Consider the following 27124-nt stretch of genomic DNA (forward strand, 5'->3'; position numbering starts at 1 on the left):
CTTAGTTTGTTAACTCTTCAATTTATGAACTTATGACAGGTGGAAAACCATAGAAGACCTAAACCTGGTGAAGTCTAAGTCATCACAGGTGGTAACCGTTATCCTTTATTTTGGAGATTTGGGGGAAAAAAATGTGAATAGCTTTCGATGAGAATGATTCTTTCCCTGATTTACAAGCCTTGGAAGAACAGGTCAATACAAAAAGATTCATCTAGCCCTGGGTTAGAATTAGGGTTAGGGTTGGAGAGGGCTCATCACCAATGACGGCTTAGACCTCAGAGGGTTAAGTAAAGACCATCCAAAAGCACCGTTACCCAAACAACCATAAATCAATAAAAACAGCTAAATAAATTCAGCTGAAATTCAATTGAAGCATATTTCAGTTGAGAATGGAGGCCAACTTTTTTATGCTTTTCCTGTCCGATATCGTCTCTTAACCATCGGCTTGTACCAACATCTCTAAAAGCCGCTTTTGATGTTGCTGGCGACTCTGTGCTAATAAATGTTCAAATGGGCTCAGCTGTCCAAGTTGATAACAAAGATAACGGCACCGCTGGAAGATGGGAACCAGAATGCAGCGAGTTATTTTCAAATAGATCTTCCTCCTGAAATTTTACAATGGATTTTACAGGCATAAAAGACGACACGCACCTTCAATAGAAACCACGAAAATCACTCAGATTGGAGTTAAAAGTCTGTCACGCACCATTGATGTGTGGCTGGTGTTTGACAGTAGATTTTCCCTTTAAGAAGAAAAAAAAAAGCTGAGAAAGAGAAAACAATCTTGAAGCTCCCCCCTTTGTTAAATCTGAACGAACACTGTAGGTCTCCTCCTCCTCCTCCTCCTGAAGAAATACCCTTTCATCTCATCTCCTCTTTGTTGCTCTTTCTCCCTCCTCCCATCTTGCCTCGTTTCGTTCTCTCGCTTGGAGATCTGAAGGCTTTTGTATGATTGTAATATGGCTTGCATTGAGCGTCGCGTGCTCCTCACTGTAATTGCCCATCATGTAGCCGGCTAATCATGGCAGTGGAATCTGGGGGAGATCGCTTTGAATGTTAATTGATGCTGATGGTGATTGGTTGAACCATTTAAGTAGTTAATTAGAGAATTGATTACACATATCCTCAGCATGCAATGATAAGTTTCCAGCTGCGTGTTTTGGAGCCTAAAAGTTCACATCTGCGGGAAGAAACACCGATTATTAATCTTTTTTTATTATTGTTGTTTAAATGCTGGAAGACAAAGAAAAGATTGTTGTTCAAAGGTGTAATCAAAGCTCTCTTTTCAGAACAATCCGGGGGGAAATACACCATGGCTGTCCCAAATATCGTGTTTCTCTTTTTTTGTATTAACGACCAAATCATTGCGTCTTCAGCTGGGCGGGGGAGGGGGGTGACTTTGTAAAGTAATTTGTCTTTTGCATTTAATAATTAAAGATATTTTTACAAATTTTATTTAAAATCATCATACATGTAAAGTTAAATTTAACAGGTTTGCTGATAGTCAAACTGCGGGGCTGTAAAATGAAGCCAACACAACACAAAAGCAAGTCAGTCCACATAGGCTCGCCTGCTTAAATCCCCTCTTTACATCAGAATTAAACATGTTTATAATGTGATAGAAGTTGGATACTTCCCTGTTCCCTGTTTATGATAATAGTGTGTGTTTACGTCTCCATTTTAAGTTATATGAAGGTTTACGCCTGTTTGTCATCAACCACCTGTGCTGACTGACAAATGGTTATTGGTATAGACGAGTGGCCTGTGGTGACTTTTACAGAGGGATTGAACATTTTAATGCCTTAATATTATTTAACTGCAGGTTAAACTCACTGGGCAAGCACTGCTTTCCTTGCTTGCCCAGTGAGATCCAGACTGATCCATTGAACACTGATGACAGAAATAATATGTTTATTCTATTTATTTGTTAAAAATAATTAGCAGGTTGTCTGTACCTATGTGATGCACCAACTGTATGGATGCACAATTCAGTTCACCAGCCTAATTAACATGAGCTGATTGCCTCCCCACTCCACCGTCTCATCCAAAATATCATCGCTTATTATTCCAAAACTTCTAAAACTTGAAAAGTGGCACAAATGCTGAACTCAAGGCTTTAAACCAGTTGTTTACAAACTAATGGGTGATGTCATGGTGGCCATGTCCATCTTTAATGTACAGTCTATGTTGTTATTTCAGCTATTTTATCACAAAGTGATGAATGATGTTTGGTAATTTTATAGCACTTTTCTAGTCTTACTGACTATTGAAGGATTACAAAGATTATTAGTAGCATTCCTACAATCACACACACACATTCACATGGCAGATTATTCTATGAACTTAAAACGCTTTATCTCTCACACATACATGCACAGAGAGACAGACTGAGGAGTGAATCAGAGACAATTTGGGGGTTTAATAACTTGGCCAAGGAGGCTGTGAGTAATTCCTTGTCCTTGTGTGTCGTAGTGGAGTAGTGGCAACTGTTTGTCCACAAAGGTGCTAGATTTGTGGATTCCAAAAAATTGAATCCCACAGTAGATGATTAAATACCCACCAAGCCATCAAATATTCAGAAAGTTGAATACTCAGGTCCGGCTCTTGAAAACCTACAAGAAGCGGTGATGGAATCTTTGGGGAAAGGAGGTGACAGAGTCAATGCATTCGATGTTCATTCTCACAGTCTGGTATTCAATCTGCCATCAATCCTCCCAAGCTCTCAGTCAGCTCATTCACACGTGCAAGCTCAATAAGCGCAAAATCATTCATCACACACTGAAATTTCCATCCTTGCTGTGTGATCGGCCTAGGCTTGCCAAACCAGCTCCACTTGATGATACTTCACACCCACATCATCAGCAACTCAGAGGCTGCGAAAGGAAGCTGTGTCTCATCCCAAACTGCCAAGAATTCACAAACAAATGCTTCAACCTGACAGCAGATAACACTGAAAGAAATCTTCTAACTGGGAAAAAAAAAAATCCATTTTATCCCATACTGGCGGTACAGTTATCCCACAGGGCTGTGAAGCGCCAGCTCTGTCAGCAGGTGTGAAGAAGCTGGTAAAAGTAGCCAGATCACCTGGACTCCATCTGGGAGGAAACAGTCACTGTCCGTGGTGCTGAAAAAACAAACAAACAAAGAAAAAAACACTCAAAGCATCAATTTTTTTAATCTTTATTATATTCATTCAAAGTTACACAAAAAACCAAATACCCTCATGCAAGTCAAGATCAAATCAAAGGTTCACAACAAATCTGCTCTGATAATAAAAGCAGAGATGAAGAAAAAGGAAGCAACTCAAGGTTATAAAAGGAAACTTTGCTTTTTCAAAAGTGTTTTATAAATTTTACTCAAACCATAAATAAGGCAGCATTAATTTCATTAACCATCTACCAATCAAATAATCTTATATGGGATAATGTCAATGTCAGTTTTATTTCTACAGCACGTTTAAAATCAACAAAGACATCACAGTTAGTGAACAAGAGAAAACAACAGAAAGGTAAGAAACTGTCACTAGTACTTAATATTAACATTATTAATATTATTCAGAATTATTATTATTAAAAAATATTGGCGATAAACAAGCACTCCCTCCTGACTGAAGACTTGTCAAATATTATTACTTCTATAGTTATTTATCAAAATATTTACCATGACCTGATAATGACGAGTGCTGGAGGACTCTGTAGAACACTTGAACACTGTGAAAACACACATAAAACTGTATTACTGGCAAATGGTCCCTAAAATATTATAAAACATAGTCTGCAAAAATGTTCCTCATCTGTGTTACATGGATCAATATTACTCCTGCAGATGTTTAAGGCTGAGCTAATCTTAAATACATTTTATTCTGTTGTAATTCTCCAGCATAGCAGCAGAAATAAAGGTTTGTGTCTTTAGAACTAACTTCTCTGTCATTAAAGTGTGTGTGTGTGTGTGTGTGTGTGTGTGTGTGTGTGTGCGTGCGTGCGTGCGTGTGTGCGTGTGTGTGTGCGTGTGTGTGCGCGTGTGTGTGTGTGTGTACGGGTATTAACATCTTCATGGGGACCAAAAATTGATAGTTTACTATACTTGTGGGGACAAACAGCCCTCGTAAGGACCAAAATCCCGGTCCACACGAGTTTGAAGGCATTTTTGAGACTCAATATGTGGTTTTAGTGTCAGGGTTACAATTAGGTTATGGTTAGGTTTAGGGTAAGGATCAGGGTTAGGCATTCATTTTTTAGGGTAAACGCCTAGGGAAAGCATTATGTCAATGAGATGTCCCCACAAAGATAGAAATACACAAGTGTGTGTGTGTGTGTGTGTGTGTGTGTGTGTGTGTGTGTGTGTGTGTGTGTGTGTGTATTGGGGGTGAGCGGCACCTTTTATCAAGGCTTATCGGAGATAGTTGCTTAGACTGACAGGGGGAATTGCTAGGAATTCAAAAACCTGCAGAAAAATCTTCAACAATACATGTGAAATGTTCCCAAAGCTTGCAACCATGTAGAACAATCTGCTCTTCTTTTAGCTATTTTTTGGTCTCCACCTACTAAACGCTGCAAATGAAGCATGTGATTGACCAGAGGCTGAACCAAAAAGTTAAAACAACCCAAGAATGAGTTTAAAATGTTCTTCAAAGTTCTGCAGAAGTCATACTTCTTTGTGGGTCTCATGGAAACAATTGACATTTTTCACTATGCGCAGGGCCATTAAGAAGCACTGCTGATCAAATATGTTTGATTAGAGCTGTTATAAGATATTGTTTCCAGATTTGAAAGAACTTGTCTGATTTGATGTACACCAGAAATCTTACTACATTTCTGCCAAAGAGTCAATTGTGAGGAGTTGATCCATTGGAGACTTTGATGTAAAATTATACAGATGTGTCTTTGTGGCTGTGTTTACATTTCAACAAGGAATCTCCAAATTAACTCGAAATATTGTCTTAGCTTAGCCTTTAGGATTTAGTGCTCCACACTGCGAGCTGTAAACAGATAATACAACATATGTGATGTATTAGGATCCAAAATGAAAACATAAAGCTAGATTAACTGAAGAGTTCAAGTGTTTTACTTATGTTTCAGATATTATTATCACTTACTACTCACAGTTTACACTCTGTTTTAGTCTTTAAAGATCTTACAGCCTTGAAAAACGACGCTGCTGTTTTTCATTGAAGTACTGAGAGAGAAAACTTAATTGCATTATTCTTAAGAAACATAATTAAGTTGATGAAGCCTTTGAATTAACAGTTTGACACACAATCCAATTATGTTATCACATTACAGAACTCGTACAAAGACAGAGGTCAGCTGTTGAAACTTTACTAGCAGGTAAACTGAGGCTCAGTTGAGGGTTGGAGTAAAGACATTGTAGGATTTGCACACGCTCCATATAAAGAGCTAAACCATCTGTTCACTTTCTTTAGTGCCTTATAAGAAAATTAAGAGTAACCATCTGGATGGGATATAAAAATCCTCAGCAGAACATTTATCTTTATCAGTGTAAGCATACTATTGGCCTCCCTCTACTGCTGCGGACTCTATTTTGTACGATGCCACAGAAAATTAGCCCAAAGGACGCCATACTCAGTAAGGTGCACAAACTTTCTTTTCAATTGCATCAAATCTCTGAATAAATCCAATATGTGTTCAGTTGTGGAGTGAAAAATTGCATTGAGACCCCTCCAAACCTTTTTAGTCAGTTATCATAAATAAAGAGAGTTCACACAACAAATTACCACGACAAGCCTCAGATGGTAACACCCAAAAGGCACTGAGTGGCTCAATGAGGTGCGGTAAAGTCACTCATGAGTGCAGCCGAAGTACTTAGACGGAGATATCTCTCTCTGAGCGGCAATATTGTTATTTAAAAAAGCAAACAGTGTTAACACTTAGGTGAAGAGGCTTATGAAATAAACAGGTAGTTTCACATCGTTCTGTTAATGCTGCACCAAAATCACAATTGCCAATACTAAAAGCCCTGTAACTGTTAATTAGACTATAAAGCTGAGCATAACTGTACAGAACTGAAACAAATCTCTCCCCTGGGATCAGATCTGTTGTGCTGTAGCTGCTCTTCTGTTATCGGCATAGTCATTGTCTTAGAGTGTTTCCCACCTCTTAATGCTCGTACTTACCTACGTTTCTATTGCCACAAGTCGTTTTTTATGTCTTTTTAAAGATGAGTTTTGTGGTAGTTTTTTTATCAGACAACGCACAGAGGAGAGATAAAGGAAGCATGAGCTGCGGCGGAATTTCTGAAACACATCTAAGCAGGGGAGCATAACTCATCAGGAAATAACCTGAGTGTTGCATATATCTGAAAACTGTGCCATAGCGCTTTCTAGTTCTATAAAGTGTACGTGTTTATTTAGTAATGACTTTATTTAATTAGCTCACTATTTGCTTAAGATAATATTCATTTTTTTTGGTGGAATGGGTCAGATTAGCTAGAGAGCTTGCTTGAAATTACATCCCCCAGTTTGTTGTTAAAGCTAATTAAGAATTTGTTTAATTAGTTGATCAAGTATTTGCTTGGAGTAACGTTCACTAATTTGTTGGGAAATTCTCATTAGCAATTATTGGAATTAGTAAGCAGTGTTTGCTCCGTAACACTAATTCAGGCAGGAGAATGATGTGTCATGATAGCAGGACAATATTGTTATTACGTTACATTATCAGGAATATGTGATAACATTGACTTATTAGTTACAACTTGGAGTACACGCTTAACCTGAGCTTAACATTTTATGTAGAGAGCGACGCATTCAGTGCTACAACAACAGTCACTGCTACTAATTAAATTCATTTATGCATTTTTTCCCATCTGAACTGTTTTGGCAGGAGTTCCTTGTTTCAAAGGAATTTTGTAGATGTGTCTGGTTCTCAAAGTATCAATAATTCATTCATTCATTTATTCATGTTGTGAGCAGTTTTATGTATGGTCATCAGAGTACTCCGTCTCTATGATGATGAAGAAGGAAGCAGGATGTAAGCGTTAGCTCAGTCCACAATCGCTCACTCATGCTTACTCCATATTTAATTCAGTTTATTTATATAGCGCCAAATTACAACAGTTGCCTCAAGGCTCTTTATATTGTTATGTAAAGACCCGACAATAATGCAGAGAAAACAGAGAAAGCCCCGACGATCCAATGACTCTTTATGTTAAAGTACTTGGTGACTGTGGGAAGGAAAAACTCCCTTTTAACAGGAAGAAACATCCAGCATAGTGGACTAAATAATGAGTTTGCCATTTTTTAGCACTGCCAAATGGATTTAATATACCCTGTACAGACTGTTCAGAGTATCCTACATTACCTCTCACTGCTCAAGAACAGAAGACCTTCGGGCGTTTCACTAGAGTTTCAAAAAAGAGAAAATATGCTCAGTATATGTATTTGTTACAGAAATATTAAAAATAAATGTTCGTAGTGGTGGATGCTATGCTTAAAAATTTGTATCCCAATATGTGACTGTATTATTATTTACTATTTATTATTTCTGTATTTATAAAATTTTCCTATAAATATTGATTTGCTCTCCTGATATTTAAACTGTAGTATTGATATTTTAACCTTTGCCTAAAATGTGTTATTTATTTACAAATAACACATTTTAATATAAAGGTTTTAAAAAGAAAAGAATAACATAAAACCAAAACAAACCCAAATAATTTTCTTAATTAAGCTCCATTAATGTTTGACAGCAGAGATATGAAGTGTGGCTTTGAAACTGTCTTCATGTGTTTCATTCTTCTGCATGTGGTCAGAATATGTAAAAAAAAAAGTGAAACTTCCAATCTGCACATATGGCTCCTTAACTGAATAGCATCAGCAAGGATTTTTGTTTGTTTGAGCTCACAAAATAATCTTCTACACATAAATCCATCTACAGGTTTATCAGTCAGTGAGGGATTTCTGACACAATCACGGATTCTCCCGCTCAGTCGAGTTAGCTGTTAGCTAGCTGCACACTTCCATTGGTTAGACAAAAAGCATTGCAGACAAGGGAAAATCTACAAATGAGGTTTGTTGGTGAATTGTCCCTTTAATAATGCATAAAGGGGAAATTGTACTACCTCTGTCTACAGTATCTTTTACACAGTTTTCCATGGCTGGACCTTCTTAAAAACTAAATTCAACCACATATGCAATAAAAGTCGTGACTGGGCACGGCATTTCAGTAGAAGTGTGTGTGTGTGTGTGTGTGTGTGTGTGTGTGTGTGTGTGTGTGAGAGAGAGAGAGTTTGTAGGGTTTATAAAAAGAGAGAGCACAAGAGAACGAGAGACTTGGCAGTCAACACCAGGTAGCTTCTGCCCTTGTGCCCCCAAGATACCAAGACAATACACACACACACACGTCGTGTCCCGGGGTTGGCACAGCCATCTGCCAAGAGGAGCATGGTGCTGAGGAATGATAACACACACACGCACACACACAGACACACTCTTTCTTTGCAGGCACACACTCAGTCTGCCTTGAACCCAGTGCTCTAGTAGTTCTCTGCTCTGCTGTAGTTGGCACTTGTGATACTGCTGATACCCATTTTGTGTCTGTCCAAAAGTCCGTGCGAGTATTTTATGGTGGCAGAAAGCCGACTTACATCCAGGTATGTGCAGATGTACTGGAATCCTGTCGGGCTGTGTGTTAGTGGTGCATTTTCACCCTCTGAACTTAAATGTTTCAGCAGGTTCATTTTGTTCAACATCATTAAGGTGAAAATGCCAAAATGTTGCGATGTTTCTGGCAGAAGTTTATTTCTGTAAACCCAAACCTGCTCTGCACCTGTAATGAGTAGGCCTATTATTTATTTAGGCAGAAAGTAGAGGGGGTACACGGGAGGGAATCCCCTTCATGTTTTATCAATGTTTAGCTCAGGATTGTGTGGATGGTCAGGTTTTTAATTGGCTGATTTTAGTTAGTGCTAGTTCACCTACTGCTTTTCATCTAAACAAATAAAAAATAGATTAAAATCCATCCACCATGTTTACAGGCTGTTTATGGCCTTGGAGAGAAGGCTTGGAAACTCAGAAAAAATCCAGAAATCCAAAAAACATTTTAAAGATATTTTGATGTGGTTTTGCATTTTTCAAAGGGCTAGGAATGCAAGTATCGGGAAGGCTACAATTTTTTATTTTGTTAAATTCTTTAGAGTAGCCCTGATGTCTACGATCATTAAATAAGTCTTTTGAATCTGTCAACAATCAGCAAAGACTGCTATTTAATTTATTTTTCTCTGCAAATAAAAGTTCTAAATTGTTTATGATTCTTATACATCGTGGCTAGCTAGATATTAGCTAGCTACATTATCATTTATGTGTGCTCGTTTTCCAGATATGCAACCGTATACTTTAACATATGTTTAATGTAGTTCAGCCAATATAATATTTGATTCATTTTACAGAAGGCCCGCACAACTCTCAGACAAAATATTTTATTATGTGTCAATTTGACAATACACAATACAAGCAAAGTTGTAACTGTACAGTACACAATACAGACCAAAGCCTTTTTTGTAGTTTGCCTGATCTAGTGCAAGAGTGAATTTATAATACATTTGATGTATATTAAACAAACGAGAGAGTTAATATGACTTTAAAATGACCCACTGGCAGGGCTTTATGATTTGGTTTTATGTGTGTGACTGTGGGATATAGCGGAGAAAGAAAGACAGACAGAGAGAGCTAGTTAGCCTCACAGGACAGTAGATTAAACACTGACTTTTAAATTAAACAGAAGTAATAAAAGTGAATTTGAAAGCAGGGCGATATAGAGGAAGTGAGAGCGAGACAGAGACAGAGAGGGCTAATGACGTAGCTTTGCTAGCCGGGGCCAATTTACTGTGAGGTTTCGAAAGGTCATCTCCTACACGGAGGCCTGTCTGTGACAAATTACATTATTTACACTAGGTAGAAAGAGGCAGCGGGGCCCAGAGAAACTCAGAATTTAAAGAAAAAATAAAAAGCGGACAGAGAAATATAGGAAGACAGTCCTTGCATGTTTGATTTGATTGTAATTGGTCTGCAGCGTTAACACAAGAACCCTGAAGACATTCGCGAATGCCCCTAATGATGCTTTTATCAAGACGCAATGTCCATGTTTCTGACACAGAACTGCTACGCCCGATGTGATCAGATCTATCACTGTGCTATTTTAATTCTTTCATTTTGGATGCAGGTCGGACTTTATATTTAGAGCAGCCATGCACTGCTGTTGCGTTAAATTGATAATTTTCTGAAACTGCCTGAAGCATACCCAACTACCTCTTTCACTTTTCTTTTTTCAGATTCACAGCTTTACGCTGGTTGCCACTTTATTAAACCTGTTTTATTTACTGCTTTAAACACGAGGTCATGCAGACGAGCCTTCATTCGGGGAAAGCCCCTGTGGAGCTGAGGAAGCAGTATGTTTGATGTGTCCTATTATTTTAGCCTGAAGAGATAAAAAATTGGGTAATAATTAGCATCAGCTGCATGGATGGACAAAACTCACTCTAAGAGAACACCTGAAGAAAAAGATGCCACTTGCACTTTTTGATTGACAAGCAATGTCTGGAAAATGCTGTACAGAAACTGTGTGATTGGCAGGTTATGTCTGGCAAATGCCAAAGATGAGGAAGAAAAGGACAAACCCACAACGAACCCCACAATTCCTCAGATGCTTCCAGAATCTGTTGTTGTATCATTATGCAGTGAGGACAATAAGGCGATTTATTAACTTGTACTACATGGTGATAATTCCTTTTGTGTCATTATTTTTATTACGTTAAATAGAATAAGAAATTTTCCTTATTTCCCCTGAAGCGGCGGACTCAGCTCCCCAAAGACCAGCTTACTGTGTGTGTGTGTGTCAGGGTGTCCCTTGGGCTATCCAGAGAGGGAACCGCCAACGGGATTAGTAGTTAATGGTTTGGGATTTGGGTAAGAACAGAAATATTAATATTTAGATTTAAGTTTTTTTGTGTAAATATCTTGAATTAATACAGCATAATATTTAACAGCTCCTTAACTGCTTCTCGGAAGTGCCCACAAAAATGCACTTTGTATTTAATTTGTTTATGCATGGCAAGTTCCTTGAAATGATATAAATTGAACTGTGGATTGTTGTAGATTATTGTATTTGTATTGTTGATTATCACGTCCATCCCTTTATAACCACAGTGCATTTTCTGATATTGTCTTCCAGCAGGATAATGTGTTACATCACAAAGCCCAAATCATCTTTAACTGGTTTCTTGAACATGCCGTTATTTTCACTGCTTCCACAGTCATCAGATCTAAGTCCAATAGCCCCCCTTTGGGATGTGTTGGAATGGGAGATTCACATAATGAATGTGCAGCAACAGTGTTATGCTGTAATGTCAATATGGCTAAAAATAGATGAGGAATGTTTAAAGCACCTTCTTGAATCAATGCCACCACTTAGGCATTTTCTAAAAATGGGTCACATCTCAGTGTGTAAAGTGCCGTTAGATGTCAGTAGACTGCAGATTGCGATCAACGAAATTCTGTTTCCATATCTGTCCCAATTCAAGTGCATAATGCTAGGTACAGTCGCTGTTTATATCGGCTGTCCACATCTATTTAGTCTGGAGGAGAGTATAAAACTTTATGAAAGGAGTCAAATACCTGTCAGCGATTCAGAGAAGCTCACTTCTGTCTGATGACAACAACTTTGAGGCGAGTTGATGAGGATATCCTAAACCTTTCTCTCAATAATCACTGCTTTTTTGCCTCTCTTAGCTGCTGTTAGCCTCTGTTAGCTGCTGTTGGTCTCTGTTAGCTGCTGTTAGCCTCTGTTAACTGCTGATAACACCTGTTAGCTGCTGATAGCATATGTTAGTCTCTGTTAGCCTCTGTTAGCTGCTGATAGCCTTTGTTAGCTGCTGTTAGCCTCTGTTAGCTGCTGATAGCATATATTAGCCTCTGTTAGCTGCTGTTAGCCAGTGTTAGTGAAGTGGGGGGGGGGGGGGGGGTGGACTTAGAGTCTCATACATGTGAGAATATAATCAAACTGTTTATTAGAGGGGGAGTGTTTTTAGCTGGGATAATGTTAGCATATAACCAGTTGTTGTTTAGTCTACCTGTTTTCAGCTATCCAGACAGATGTCACATGTCTAATCAGTTAACAGTAAGCAATTGTTTCAATACCAGGTATAAATTAGTATGTTTATGCACGTTTTGATGTTAGAGCCCTGACTCCAGTTCAGGCCTGAGATGAGGAGGAAGAGGATGAGGGGAAATAAGATAAGATAAGATAAGACTTTATTGATCCCACGACAGGGAAATTTTTGCGTTACCTCAGCTCAGGTACAGATATCACAAGGAAATACAAAAATACAAATAAGTACAATCAATGAAAAAAAAAAAAAAGTAAGATAATACACTATATACAATGGTAGCATACACAGTATGTGATTATGGATATGGTTGAAAATATGCAAGACATAAACTATATAGCTTGACATAACTATTGTACAACCACTATTCCTATGTATACACATGTACACACACACACATGTACACACTAAATATACATATCTATACATATACATACATATATACCTACACATGTCCATACACATGGAAGGTCCATTATGCATGAAGTGGTGACCGTGGATGTTCACAGTGTCCAGTGACTTATGACATCGTGATTGAGGCGTTATAGAGTCTAACTGCTGTTGGGATGAATGATCTGCGAAAGCGCTCCTTCCTGCAGCAAGGGTGAAGGGAGGAAAGAGCAGTGGTGGAGAAAAACATAATGAGAAATAGACGATGAAAAAATGTATGTACAAATGTTAAATCGTCATAAATAATTTGAAACAATTTGAAATTATGTATGTGGCCAGTCTCTCGCCACATCAATAAAATTAAGTGGAACACCAGTGTCCATTTATTCAATATGGCCGCTTCCACAAACGTCTCCTCTTGTGTATTTTTAATAGATTATGTTTATGAAAATGCATCAATTTGTTGGAAGATTTAATTAATTTAACACAATAATCTGTGTTTATTTATGAGTACAACAATCTTTTTCTTCTATTAAATAACCTCAAAAATTACATATTGTACCTTAAAGTGTGCAATCTTTAAACAAACCTCAATAATAAGAGAACTTGTGGATATTTGCAGGAAGCATGTATCAGATTGCAGACAGTCAGAGGGTGACCCTGGTGACACACCCTCTTTTAGAAACCAGGAAAATCCGTTCATATTACTGCAATGAAAAAGAAGATGTCTGTTTGTTTATTGCACTGACATTTGATTGACAACTTATACATACACACACATTGCCTGCTACATGTACAGGACTCTCTTTTTCTTAAAACTAATTTTTAACATTTATCTTTATCTAGATGTAAATTCTTTCTCACGATACGTTGCATGGTGAGCTTATATGTGCAGGGCTCTGGACTCTCACGATGCATAAAATTAGTTCCTCTATACTGCCATTGTAGGCAATATAAAGCCTGTAGAGTGTATATCAGTAATACGTTCACCAGTGTGTTCAGTGAGATAAGATTTGATGGTTAAGAATGAGAGGTCTGGGAACGATGTCTCTGTGTGAAGCATAAATTCTATTCTTCTTCCTCCCATGAGCTAGATTCTTTTTTGCTTTGTCATGTTCTCAGTAATAAAAGCACACCATAGAAAAACTTGACTTTCATGAAGGACACGAACCATGCGGCTGAGAAATGTCACAGGCACGGGGACTTTCACTTTCGAGCTCTTTTTGAACTGAATGGATGACCAAGCAAATCTGGTTTAATATCAAAATATTTGCAAGGACATAATATTTAACTGAGTGAAATAGGTAGGAAAATGCTCCCATGAGGCTCTGCTGTGCTGTGGCCATTGAGTTGTGGTGCTAGGTGCTTCTGTTTTAGTGAAGAATGCCATCAAGGCGTTCCAAAGGGCACCCCTCTGCTTATTTCCCAGCAGGAAGTGTTATCCATCAAACTTAATAAATAAGCGAGGTAATAACTTTTCATTCAGCGCTCAAAGTTTATTATCAAACGGATCCCAGTCTTCATTTTCTCCTTCATTGCGCTTCTGTGTCCTCTGTCACTCCTGCTCCCCTTCAGGACATTTATTACTTCTTTATCAACTAATTCATAATTATCCTGCGTCTCACTGTGCCTTTCTCTTTGGTGTCTCCCCTCTCTTTCCTCTTTCTGTTAACCTTTTCCTATCTCTCTCACCCCGCTTCCTCTCCCTGCCTCTCCATATGCCTTCCCTCAGAGGCCCACTAATACATTTGTTATCAACCTAGTCCCTAATTAACATGCCCCCTCTCTGTCTGAGTCGCTCCTATCTCTATTACTCCGTCCAGATGTCTTCTTTTGCGCTCTCCTATTTCATTCTGACTTTTTCTTCGTCACGCATCTTCTTCAGTCTCGCTCTCTCTTTTTTTAATATATGAATTTCAGGATGGCTCCTCATCCTCACTTCTGAGGCTCCATTATCTGCAGACAGACAATTTGTCTGTCTGAAAGCCAGCAGGACTCAGAGATCCATTTTCTGTGTGAAGGTGTGAGCTTGTGTATCTCATTTGCTCTGAGCTTCCTTTGCTTCAGCGTCGTGTCTCGGTATGCCTGCGCTGTGTGTGTGTAACCCTAGTGGTTTTCAAGCTGCGGTTTAGGAGTCCTTGGCAGGCTCCCATGCTGGGTTCACAGGGTGTCTGTGTGATAGCCATTAGCCTTTACTTTCCGTGTTGCCCTGTAACATCTCCTCCTCAGCAGAGCTGCTCTGAAGGTGCTGCATCTATGCTTGAAAAGAAAGAAACAGCTCATTTGTTTTGTACATTTGACATGGGGCACATCTTACAGCAGACTTCATGTAACATTTGCTGTGCCTGATTTTTTTTCTTCCTTTTTCAGCACTTCCAAATATGCCCACACACCCCTTCAATAGAAATTTCCCCTGCTTTTCAAGCACAGCGAACAGTGGTATGAAAAGTAATTTCATCTGTACGGCAGACTTGTTTGCGTTTGTCGTCGATTTCACCCCGAGCTAAATCTGAATGTTTCTGCCAAGACAATAAGTTCGAATGAAGCCATGCAGGGTCGCATTTGTTTTGTCTGCGGTCGTGAACTGGACTGCCGCTGTGTTGCGTAACGCTTTTTGTGCCAGCAAAAGTCAGGTTGGCCGCTCTAATTAACTCAGCTAAATGAAGTGGAAATATGACATGTCAGGAAAGGGTACAGGAAAACATTCAGACGGAGATGAGAGTTTTTAAAGAAATTTAACAGCACAAAATGGGTCCAGGAAAAAAAATAAAAAAATAAAAGAAATTCCACACACATATTTCTTTATTATACCTTTTTGTCGCTATTTCTTATAATTTATAATGTACATAATATTTATGAATGCATTTATTTTTATCACAGTTACAAACATTTTCCTCACATTACTATCCACCTGTGCCAAGTTGACTTTAACAACAGGGTTTATTTTTTGTAGGCTGAACTATTTTTATTCTTTATCCTGCTGCTGTAACGCAGTGATTTCCCTTGTGGGATCAATACAGTATTCATCTATGTATCTGTTATCTAATTCAATTTCATCTCATATCGTCAAAGCAGACTTCCTCAACCATATGTCTTCTCACCAGTACCATTGGTACTGGTACCATTACACCCATCCCATGGATTTTTGGATTTTTTTTTAACATTCTGCTGTTTCGGTCGATCCGCTTGCTCAGCATAAAATCAAAGCTATCATGTTCAAAGCCACATTTGTGACACCAATAATAGCTATTACAGCTATAGAAACTTTATGTCACATGGTTCAATCTAGATCAAGAGATAGGACTATGAACTGTATATAAATGATGGACACAGATGATTAAAACAAATGTGTCTGCGTTTTGTTCCTAATAGCCAGCAGGGACAACTATAGATCCAAAATGAATCTCTCAGGGAAACAGTTCTTCAGCTCCATTGCTCTATGAGCTTTCCTAATGAGTTTATGGTGTCAGTAACTTGTCAAGTCTTATCAATGATGATCTCCAATGTGTAAGTTATCGTCTCTGCTACTTATTCTTATGCATTAAATGTAGACGTCATGACCCCAACCCTATGCCGCAATTTATGCCGTAACATAATGTCCACTCTCCTTCAGTAGTACTGGATCAACTCGAAGTGAGAAACTCCAAATAGCGTGATCTACTGAAAATGCATAATGCAATGCAGGCACAACCCGCACAAGTAGAGGATTTAAAATATACACAGAAGTATCAATCACACATTACAGTAAAAAAAGAAGATAAAGCAGAGTATGCTTTACCCTCACAGGCAGTAAGAGAGATGGATGTAGCTTCCCAGTTGGAAAAATGAGCCAATGTGGAAGTGCTTTAAGCCTGCATTCTGTCTAAAAGCACCAGATGGCGATAACTGTAGATGCAGAAAGGTCCTATAGAAATCTGTGGGACTATTGCTTTCTTTGTTAACCTGTGTAAACAGTTTCCTGCTGAGTTCATGGTCTTTATTCACTCAGTTTATTTCATGCTGATTAAAAACTGTCTGATCAGCAAAGTTCAAGCAGAAGCAAAGAAGCAGAACAGAAATGATTGCTAACCAGTGGGTGACATCGTGGTTGTTTCTATCGTTTATATACAGTCTATAGAGAGGATGGTGCATATTTAATTCTCGGTTTCATCTATTTGATCAGCAGTAATATCTGATGAATCTTGTAGCAGGCAAAGACTTTTCTTGCATATTGTGACTACGAAAGAAACCGAGTTTCCTACAGTGGGAACACATGCAGCAGTAAATTCTAATGAGAATGCTAAATGGCCTGTATTTGTATAGCGCTTTACTTAGTCCCTAAGGACCCAAAGCACTTTACACTACATTCAGTCATCCACACATTCACATACTGGTGATGGCAGCTACATTGTAGCCACAGCCACCCTGGGGCGCACTGACAGAGGCGAGGCTGCCGGACACTGGCGCCACTGGGCCCTCTGACCACCACCAGCAGGCAACAGTTGAAGTGTCTTGCCCAAGGACACAACGACCGAGACTGTCTGAGCCGGGGCTTGAACCGGCAACCTTCCGATTACAAAACGACCTGCCAACTCCTGAGCCACGATCGCCCACGAAACACGTAGATTGTTTATGTATTTTTGCTAATTAATCTTTTAGAGCGCTCACTCAGTGTCTGCAAGTCGTGCAACAGGAATATCTCAGTACATCCAATATGTATACTGTGTCTTAATCATGTTTTTATTTTATTTTGCAGTTGTCTAACAGTGTATACCCAGATTTGTATCACAAATAAACATTAGTTACATGTAGTTCTACCATCTCTTGGATATTTTTTATTATGTGTGTAATTCTGACGCTGCTGCTAAGCACAGTAAAGATGAGAGAAAAAAATAACCTTGGTTGAGCCTCATTAACCTGTAGATAGATGACAGTGGTTTAGTGGGAACAGACTGCAAGCTGTAACCCTTCAGTTTGCCCATACAGCCAGTGGAGAAAATGGCTAACAGGGAGCTCAATCAATAGGCTAAGTGTGTGTGTGTGTGTGTGTGTGTGTGTGTGTGTGTGTGTGTGTGTGTGTGAGAGAGACTTCTACTAGAGCTCGTGTGTGCATTTGCATTATGGGTGTCCGCGCGTGCACATCTCTAACCACGCACAGGCTGTCTAAATGCATATCGATCCTGAGGTGTTGTTTTGTGTAATTGATGGTCTGCCTTGTTTTAGTTTCATTAAGTGTGACACACACACAAATGATGACTGATGAAGTCAGCTGAAGCTTGATTTATCAGCACGATTTTTAAAAGTAGCCTCAGGACATCTTTTAGCTGCCGGGAATTAGACCCTGATGCATTTTGGAGAGTGCGTGAGCAGTTCCTTACTCCCGGTCCTTGTCCCCTCTGAGCCTCACGACCTCACTCACGCGACAAGGCAAAGAGAGAGAGAGAGACAGATGAAGCATCACAATATACATGCATTGGATGCTCGTATCCAACAGAGATTCACTTGCTTTATCCTTGAGCACATATACAAATATACACTCAGTTGGTCATACTGTTTGTGTTTACTATTGTCCATAATCCCGCATCTCTTCACTGCTGTTTCAACGTTTGCCTTTCAGATCATCTCTTTGATGTGCTCTCATCATTACTTTCCTCTCATGTAGCTTTTATTTTGCTATTCAAAAGATGATTGGACTAGAGGGAGGAAGTTTTTTAATGTTTGCTGTTTCAATGTTTTCATTTTCCCCTTGTTGGAAAACCATTTATAGATCTTTAAACTCAGTCTTCCGAGATAAGCTTGATATTTGGTGGTTACGCTTTCCTACTGACAAAAAGATTACAGAACAAAATCAATCGAAATCATTTAAATCGCTGAATAAATTATACAGGTTGGAATTCTTAATCTATAACTGTTGTGCACGGCCTGCACCTGTTTTATTTATTTTTTTGTGTGATGCTGGAATACAGGATATAAACAAGGGACATAGATACCCACTGACTGAAATCCCCCTTTTAAACCTTGAGATTAGCTATGCTGCAAAACAATGGATGTGACAAGAAAGTGCACGTGAAGTCGGACACTCACTGGTTGACGATTCGTGATTGAAACCTCATTAGCTAATGAATGCATAGTTTTATACTACAGACACTCAAGATTTACAAAGCTTACTTTTCCATTCAGTTTGATACAGAACAAGTGACTGAGCCCATTAACTCATCAGGAAAGTGTTTGCAGCAGTCAAGTCAGAAAGCTGTTTTCCCATAAAAGTCTGACGGACCAGAAATCTTTTTGCGACCACAACTATTACCAGCTGGAGGCCTTCCGCTAAATTTCATTTTTCTGAGCTGGAAGCTACGTCCATGTTTTACACTGTCTATGGATACCAGTTAAATACCCAGCTCTAATGTCTATGTCTAAAAATAAAGTCAACACAGAAGTGCCAAAAAACTGCAGTTCTTCTAATGCCCACTTGAGGCTGGCTTCAAATGTGGGTCAGTCCCATAGACTTCCATGTAAAAAAGACTAACTCTGCAGAATTTAAAAGCTTGTTTTTACATATTTGGATAGGTTCTGTTTTTGTAAACGCTTTGTTGCTCACACCTTTTTTTCACACCTATCTTATCTTATCTCAGGCAGAATTGAGTGTACTATGGCAGGCAGTGATCTGCTAAGCAGTTTGTTATTAAAAGCAGGTCAGGTTGTGTTCAGGATCCAGGAAACTGTGCAGCTAGTTTGCATCTCCACCAGCCTGCAACAGCAACACTGTGTCCTCATACCAGTGGAGCAAGACAAACATCTGCATATTATTTGCCTACAATCTAAGTAGCATCTCACTGCAAATCTGTCCATCAGAGTTCAAGAGCCATGCAGACCATGTTTATGTTTGCAGAATATTAAATTGTTTTATATATTGTATTCAATGTTCCCTCTAAACTGCGCACGTGCGCAATTGCGCACTGCTGGCACGGTCTCTGTGCACAGAAAATCTGCGTTGCGCACAAAAAAAATCTAACCTGAATTGAAATTAAAATGAAAACTTTAACAATTCTGTTTTGCAGTGTTAGTCAGTAAGTGACTGGCTGCTCCCGTATGGGATTAGAATTAGATGCCACCTTATCTCATAGTCCAGCCAATGATGCGATTCTCATTCGTATATACGCAGCTAATCAACGTCGTTGTCAGGCTATGACAGCGTCCTTATGTGCCGACACCGGTGTTTTAGCTAGCAAGTGAAGCCACGTTAATGACAACGTGTACAACCATTGGAGATGTGAGCAGGACAGACGGAACAATTGACGGAAAAACTGTGGACTTTGTACCAGTTTTTAAATTGTGTTGACCGGCCATGTAAACCAGAGTTATGATAAAAATATCTAAGAAACTGTAAAAAAGGCTCGAAAGTGCTCTCCGCCTGTGAGCAAAAACAAACCCCACCCCCTGTCCCTTTCCTATTCGTCCAAAAAATGTACCATGTTGACCAATCAAAAAATGATATGGCAACGTGGCATCTAGTTGTTAAGAAACGGGGGGAAGTTTTAGGAGTGACGGCGGTGTTTTGAGATGTGAGAGATTTGCGACGTTTAGCGCAAATCTTGTGTAGTTAGTGTGTAGTGTAGTCAATCCGATTGTTCAGTGATGACGTGACGAATCCTACTTCCGGGCCTAAAGTAGTCTGCGTTTAATATGGCTTTTGTGTTGTTAACATGTTTAATGTTATGTATTTTCTTCTATTTAATCTCAAAAAGCTCCTAAAACATTCAGTGATCACTGTTGACCTCCCTCGGCTTTTATTACCGCTAATCATTTATTTAAGCTCAGTTTTTAAAACCCTAGGATGTAACTACAGCCCAGCCCATGCAGCAGTATATGAATGACTAACCTCGTATTGTGGATGGATTATCTCAGTTGTTCTCCTGGCTGAAGTTTGGTCCTTTTACAAGCATCCTGCCATGCAATTACATTTGTTCCTGACCACCGAGAACACTCACGTTAACTTTTATCGAGTAGAAAAAAAGTTAGCCTGTTTATATTATGCTAACATAGCTGTGTCGCTAGCGGTCACGTAGCACATCATTATATACCAGCTAGCCCAACTTCAGTAACCCTACAAACGTCACTGCTTTTTAGTTTTCTGTCTTCATTTATGCTGGAAGTGATAACAGAGCTGTACGTTTTAATATGTTTCCAAAACCCCACAGTCAGGACATGCTATATTGTATTTAGATAGAAGCTAGCGAGCTAACTCCCTGCTAACTTCTAACTCCGTTAAATGTCATAAATTCCGTTTTCATGGATGCCTGGATGTTAAACTCAATTGTTACACCTGGTAGAGCAGAACGCTGATCATTTTATTAAAGATGAAAGACTTTAGACAGTTTTTCAACTCTCAGTAATGCCATAGTGATCGTTTGATATATGGACCTGCAGTGGAGTTTAGGTCCAGACACGGCTAGTGACGTCAGACTGAACAACCGGATAGTTTTGTTGTGTGTATCAGAACAATGAGGCGACTGCTGAATGTTACAGGTGTTACAGGAGTGATGCATCTCCTGTTGTCAGGCCTGCAGGTATCAGGCTGTTGTTCTCCTTTATCTCATAGAGGACAGAAATTATTTTTTGGAGTGGCACAAATAATTTGTCTGGCATCAGATTTGATGCAGAACAGCTGATTGTTCTGTAAATAGTTTGAAATGTTTATTTAAAAACGCCTTGGCTGCATTAAAAAAAAATAGCTGCAAAAAACGTTGTTGTTTGCCAAAGTGAGTTACTTTTTTGAAGAAGTAACTATATAATTAATTGCCCAACATTGGTCATTATATACTATATTTTGCTGACAGGACTCTCTCTCAGACCACAGACTCATAATACAAGTCAGAGCTTTATTAAAAAAAAGGGGAAAAAAAGAAAGTTGTGTTTTCAAAATTGGAGTTCAAGTTATTTTTACTTTCAATAGTGTTAACATGCTACACAGGCCAATGACTAGATTTTTTTAAATTTTCATTGTAAGTGGGCTAAAGCAGTTAATTAAAAGTAGTCTAACATAAATGTAAACGCTGTAATTTGATTATTTTAATAAACATGTAACTTGGATGGATGCTGGCGTGACCACAGTGCACACGTCTGATGTCGCTCACAGTGATCCAAGGGACCGCTCAGGGAGTTTGTGTGTTCGCTCAGACACATGAAAAATTAGGGGGAACATTGATTGTATTGTCACGAGGTGCGCTTAAGTTCCTTCTGCTGGTGGAAATATTCCCTCCAAAGCCTGTAAAAAAGCCTCTCAGGTCGTTTTTGCTTTATTTTAAGTTGCCACAAGCAAAGCAAGTTTGGAGAACACTGGCGTGGGTAACGTTCAGTCGATTTGTGGTCTTAGGATTTAGTGTTCTAGTTTTATTACTATTGTGTGTGGATGAGGGTTGAATCTCGTGTTTCCCGTGTTAATAAAGAAAGAGAAACCTCATCATCTCTTAGACTAAAACAAAGACTGTAGATTTCTGAAATGCTGTCACAAATTAAAATCAATAGTCCAGCTATAGTTTTACTACAGTCCATCGACAGTTCCTGTGTCTGTTTGGTAACAGCTTGGTAATCTTTGGCACTTCATTTTCAGACATTAGCACAAAATGAAATACAGTAAATTAGTATGTAAGGAGTTAACAGCAACGGCTGTTTATGGTGCTGGTGCTGGATATTATTTTTAGCGCCACCATTAGGCAAACAGAAGCACTGTTGTTATGAAGCATTTGCACATCATTAGATATGTTGTTATACACAAGTTTACAGGTTCTCAGGGGGAGGCTGTGAAACAGCAGATGGAGAATAATAAAAATAATAAACCTGAGCAAAAAGAAAAACAATAGTCGCAGACCCCGCAGGGCTGGAACCGCAAAAGATAGAAAGAAGTAAACCAGGTCAAATTGTTAATGTTACTGTAAATAACAGATAAACACAAAGCCTAATGCCAAGACCTCCTCCCAATAGGTCTCGCACATAAACACATAATTCCCACTGTCCCTCCGTACGCTGCTAATTCAATCCTCCTTCCTTTGCTCTTTATCTTCGTTGACTCTTTTTTTCATTCCACCGTCTTAATATGTTTCTCTCAGGTTTTCTTCTTCTATCGCTCTCGTTCTCTGAGTATAATCACCATGTTATCTGAGTAAATCCTTCAGACTGAAGTCTTTTGGCTTCACGGGGATTTGTAATATTTTCCTAATTTATTTCACAATATCATGCTTTAGTTATTTTAGTCAGAGATAATGTTCGACTTTCCTATTTCTAGAGACTAAAGGGGATTTCTATAATGTTACAAAGCGCTCTGGCGAGACTGCAGCTGGATTTGCTTTCTGATTTTTTTTTTGTCTTTTTTGTCTTTGCAGATTTTTAGAAGTTGTAAGTAGATCCCTAAAAAAAGTAGAGTGCTATATATATTAACATGAAGCTTCATTTGGTGTAATTGGTGCTAAATCCACAATAAATAAAAATACATGTTGTCAGTGTTGCTCCTTCAGAAGCCTCGACTCATAGCCAGCTCCTTGAAAAGGCCAGCGCTGTTGTTTAGCATCTGCCTGATTCACTGCAGCTTCGTAGCCCCTCGGTAACCCCTGAGATATGCGGAATACTTGCTTCTTTCCAGCTCACTTGTTGACTGGCTTGTCTGAGTGACATTTATTTGGGGCGGCTGTGCCCTGCGGCTCAGGTGATAGAGCAGGTCGAGCAATAATCGCAGGGTTGGCGGCCTGATCCCCTGCTCCTCCTGTCTGCATGTCAAAGTGTCCTTGGGCGAGACCTGATGGGTTACCTGCTGCCTGGCCCAAGAGATGTTAAAAATAGAATCAGACTATGTGTTCATTTACACCGCTACAACACTCATTAATGTCCTATTAGAAAGACATTACAACTATTTTCTCTCTTTCTTAAGTGAAGATCAGAATGTTGATGCCAATGTTACATTTTTACATTAAATCTAAAGCTAGAGTGAAGCTAGATTAATCAGCTACACTGACTCTTGTCATAAATGAAAAGATAGCAGATCATTACAATCAAACTGAGTCAGTCTCAGCAGACTTGACTCAGGTGGTTCCATTCTGGTTATATAATCCTGTATAAAAGCAATGTTACCAAAGCCCTGTGTCATGCTGCAGTAACATGAGTCCTACAGCAACTATGAAGTTCTTACTGGACTGAATGAATTTCTGTGTAATGTGAATTTGTGTGTATATAGATGGCAACAGAGTTTGTCAATTTATCGCAGTTAACTGTTATTGTTACGAACGGACTGCATGTCGTTGCCAGCTTGAATGCGTTCAGTTGTAAACTACTTAATGATTTTTCGTAGTTCCGCTGTTTTGCCCAGTGTCTGAAAGTGAAACTTAAATACCACAGCAATTGTATCGATCTTTGTCTTTTTTTGAAAGAAAGCAAACGGAGGTATGCTAAACCATTTTTCATATGGTTTAGTTATTCCTTAAAGTTCAAGAGCTTCCCTTGTAACTATGTCTGAATGGATTGTCAAGTAGGTTATTCCTTGACAATGCCCTCCTTGTAGCAGTATCCCAGCGTCTGGCCACTGTATTGACAAAGTGATCCCTCAGCCTGACTCTAGACTAGTGGATTTTTTTTATATATATCCCAGACCTCACTGTGTCAGTGTGTAACGCCACATCACCACGAGCCAGCCTGTGCCTGTGAAGGGATAACAACGGAAAACAGATTCCAGGTCCTGTCTGACGTTTTCACACTGACAGAACACAAAGTCCTTGTCTGTCTGAATCTGTTGAAGAACAAAGCTTCTTAAGACATCATATCCCCAGTGTAGCGACCAGGTACGTGGGTGGCCTTGATGGTCTGCCATGCAGGAAGAGCTGACCTAGAAAACAACGGCTGTCCTGTCAGGCCCTTTTCCCGGGGCCCACAGGTACGGCAGACAGGCGAAGAAAACAAAACAAAAGGAGATAAAAAATGGATGCTTACCCCCTGAGATTTATCATTTAAATGTTTTTGATGGGATGAGTCACATATCTAAGTTGACATGCCCTCAGCGCAGCTCATAGTCACATTTTTCTTTATTGTTAGGCGTTTTTTAATGACACTATTGCTTAATGCCTTTTTCTTCAGGTCAATAAAACACATTTTGAGCTTCATACTGAGGCACTTTCTTCCAAACCTGCCTCGCGTGGGAAGATTACAGTACACTACAACAGGCTTATATAATTGAAGCTATTTAATGCTATTGGCATGGCTACTGTATTTGTACTGCTTATATTTTTTAGACATAGTAGTTAACTAATTAAAGAGACTGTAGTAAGTCTCTATTGTAGCAATAGGTCTCTCCAACAGAAAACTCTACCGACTTAATAGTTCTACTTTGCTTCCATGAGCTCATGGAGGCAGCAGTAAAGTCTGCAGATAAGACGGTGACAGACTGATGCAGAGACAAAGGTGTATAAACAGTAGCTTTATTGTACGTAGATGTGACTACGCTGCATCAACTTGATAATGGCCAGCTCAGTCTTGTGGCAGACCTGAAACAGTCACGTCAAGCAATGGTTTTTTTTTGTGTACATGGAAACAAATAGTCTTGTTTTCATTACAGGCACGACTACAAAAAAGTGAGTTTTGAACTTGGGGCAACCATATTTGAATCCAAACCATGATCTTTTATTGCCTGCTTCTGGATCCAAACTACTCTGTGTTTATTAAGGCTGTTGTGTTTTTAACATGTTTTAATGTTTTGTATCTTGTTCTATTTAATCTAAACAAGCCCCTAAAAACAGTCAGTGATCACTGTCGGTTTTTATTACCACTGTTCATTTTAAAGCTCAGTTTTTAACTACAGCACAGCCCATGCAGCAGTTTGATTTACAAGATGGCGCCGAGTATGGCAGCCTCGTCGCGCGCTCCCCCAAGCAACAGCTTTTTTCTGTGTTTAATTTTACTTTTCCTTCATTTTTTCGCGAGTAGCACATGTCTCCTTGTGTACGACCGACAAACCTTACTGGACATAAAAGACGGTCTTTCTTATAACTTTCCGGAGTTCAAGTTTTGCAACACGGACGCTCCGTTCCCAGACCCCCCCATTCATCTCACCTGAGACGCCTTTGTTCTCTGGCCCTGGAGGCCGCAAACGCCGACGCAGAGGGAGAAGATCTGGCGTTCTGGTTCGACTGAGACGGCGCACTAACAGACCACCGTTACCCAGTTTATTACTGGCTAATATGCAGTCTCTGGAGAACAAGCTGTGCGAGCTTCGGGCACGGATCTCATTCCAGCGAGAGATGTGGGACTGCTGCGTGATCTGCCTCACAGAAACCTGGCTATCGGACAAGGTACCGGACTCCGCAATACAACTACCGGGGTTCTCCGTGCATCGCGCGGACAGGTCACCGGATCTTACTGGGAAAAGCAGAGGCGGTGGTGTATGTTTCATGATCAACAACAGCTGGTGTGATTATGCGAACGTGCACCCGGTCAAATCCTTCTGCTCACCGGACCTGGAGTACCTGATGATTAAGTGCCGGCCATTCTGGCTACCGAGGGAATTTACAGCAGTGATTATTACGGCTGTTTACATTCCCCCACAAGCCGACACTGACCGAGCACTCAGGGAACTGTACAGCGCGATCAGCAGCGAGGAAACTGCACACCCAGAGGCGGCGTTTATCACAGCCGGAGACTTTAATAAGGGAAACCTGAAGAAAGTCTCACCCAAACTCCACCAACACATCCATTTTAACACTCGTGGAGACCGGCTACTCGACCACTGCTACACCTCTTTCCGGGATGCGTACAAAGCCCTCCCCCGCGCCCCATTCGGCCAATCAGATCACTGCTCCATCCTGCTCCTGCCCGCCTACAGGCAGAAGCTGAAACAGGAAGCTCCAACCCGGAGGGCGGTGCACTGTTGGACGGACCAATCGGAGTCTGCGCTGCGGGACTGTTTTGATCACGCGGACTGGGAAATGTTTCACGTGGCTGCTAGGGACATTGATGAGTACACAGACTCAGTCTGCGGATTTATCAGGAAATGCGTGGAAGATGTCGTCCCATCCAGAACAGTTAAATCCTTCCCAAATCAAAAACCCTGGATTAACGGAGATGTTCGCGCGGCACTGGCGGCACGGAGCACCGCCTTTGCCTCCGCGAACACATCGGACTACAAACACGCACATTACCAACTCCGGAAGACGATCAAAGCAGCCAAACGTGAGTACAGGGACAGGGTGGAGCAACAGTTTGACAACCCTCGGAGTATGTGGCAGGGACTAAACACGATCACAGACTTTAGAGGGAAAACCAGCACACCGCAGACCACGGCCTCTCTGTGTGAGGATCTAAACGTATTCTACGCTAGATTCGACACAGCGAACACCATGAGATCGGACAGTGTGCGCACCGCGGATGACGTCAGTGCGCACACTGTGTCTGAGGAGGATGTGCGGAAGTGCTTCAGGAAAGTGAACGCACGCAAAGCTACTGGTCCGGACGGGATTCCCGGCCACGTCCTCAAGTCATGCGCGGCTCAGCTGGCTGGAGTGTTCACGCACATCTTCAACCTTTCCCTCTCTCTGTCTGTAGTCCCAGCCTGCTTCAAAATGGCCACCGTCGTCCCTGTACCCAAATCCTCCACCATCTCCTC

General features: G+C 40.1%; 1 protein-coding gene and 1 long non-coding RNA gene across 5 annotated transcripts in view; one reads left to right on the plus strand and one right to left on the minus strand.

The window, feature by feature from the left end:
• Positions 1-27124, plus strand: part of aff2 (AF4/FMR2 family, member 2) — a 214166-nt gene that overhangs the window by 4574 nt on the left and 182468 nt on the right. The window contains exon 1 of one of the 3 annotated variants that reach the window (XM_082503776.1): positions 11535-11677. The exons of the other annotated variants lie outside the window; for them this stretch is intronic. Within the exon in view, the coding sequence (XP_082359902.1) occupies positions 11661-11677 (17 nt within the window). The 5' untranslated portion in view covers positions 11535-11660. Of the gene's footprint in view, positions 1-11534; positions 11678-27124 lie in introns of those variants that run through there. 3 annotated transcript variants of the gene reach the window in all.
• LOC309688367 lies at positions 1925-20917 on the minus strand. 2 transcript variants are annotated; one of them, XR_014271061.1, is made up of 6 exons: positions 20366-20917; positions 14704-14766; positions 13097-13214; positions 11627-12710; positions 3661-3710; positions 1925-3124 (listed from the first exon to the last, which is right to left on the minus strand). It is a non-coding gene; the product is annotated as an uncharacterized lncRNA (long non-coding RNA). The 2 variants fall into 2 exon arrangements; XR_014271062.1 differs by having other exon boundaries at positions 1925-3710.

Source organism: Aulonocara stuartgranti, assembly GCF_965226115.1.
Source record: "Aulonocara stuartgranti genome assembly, chromosome: 2".
NCBI lineage: Eukaryota > Metazoa > Chordata > Actinopteri > Cichliformes > Cichlidae > Aulonocara > Aulonocara stuartgranti.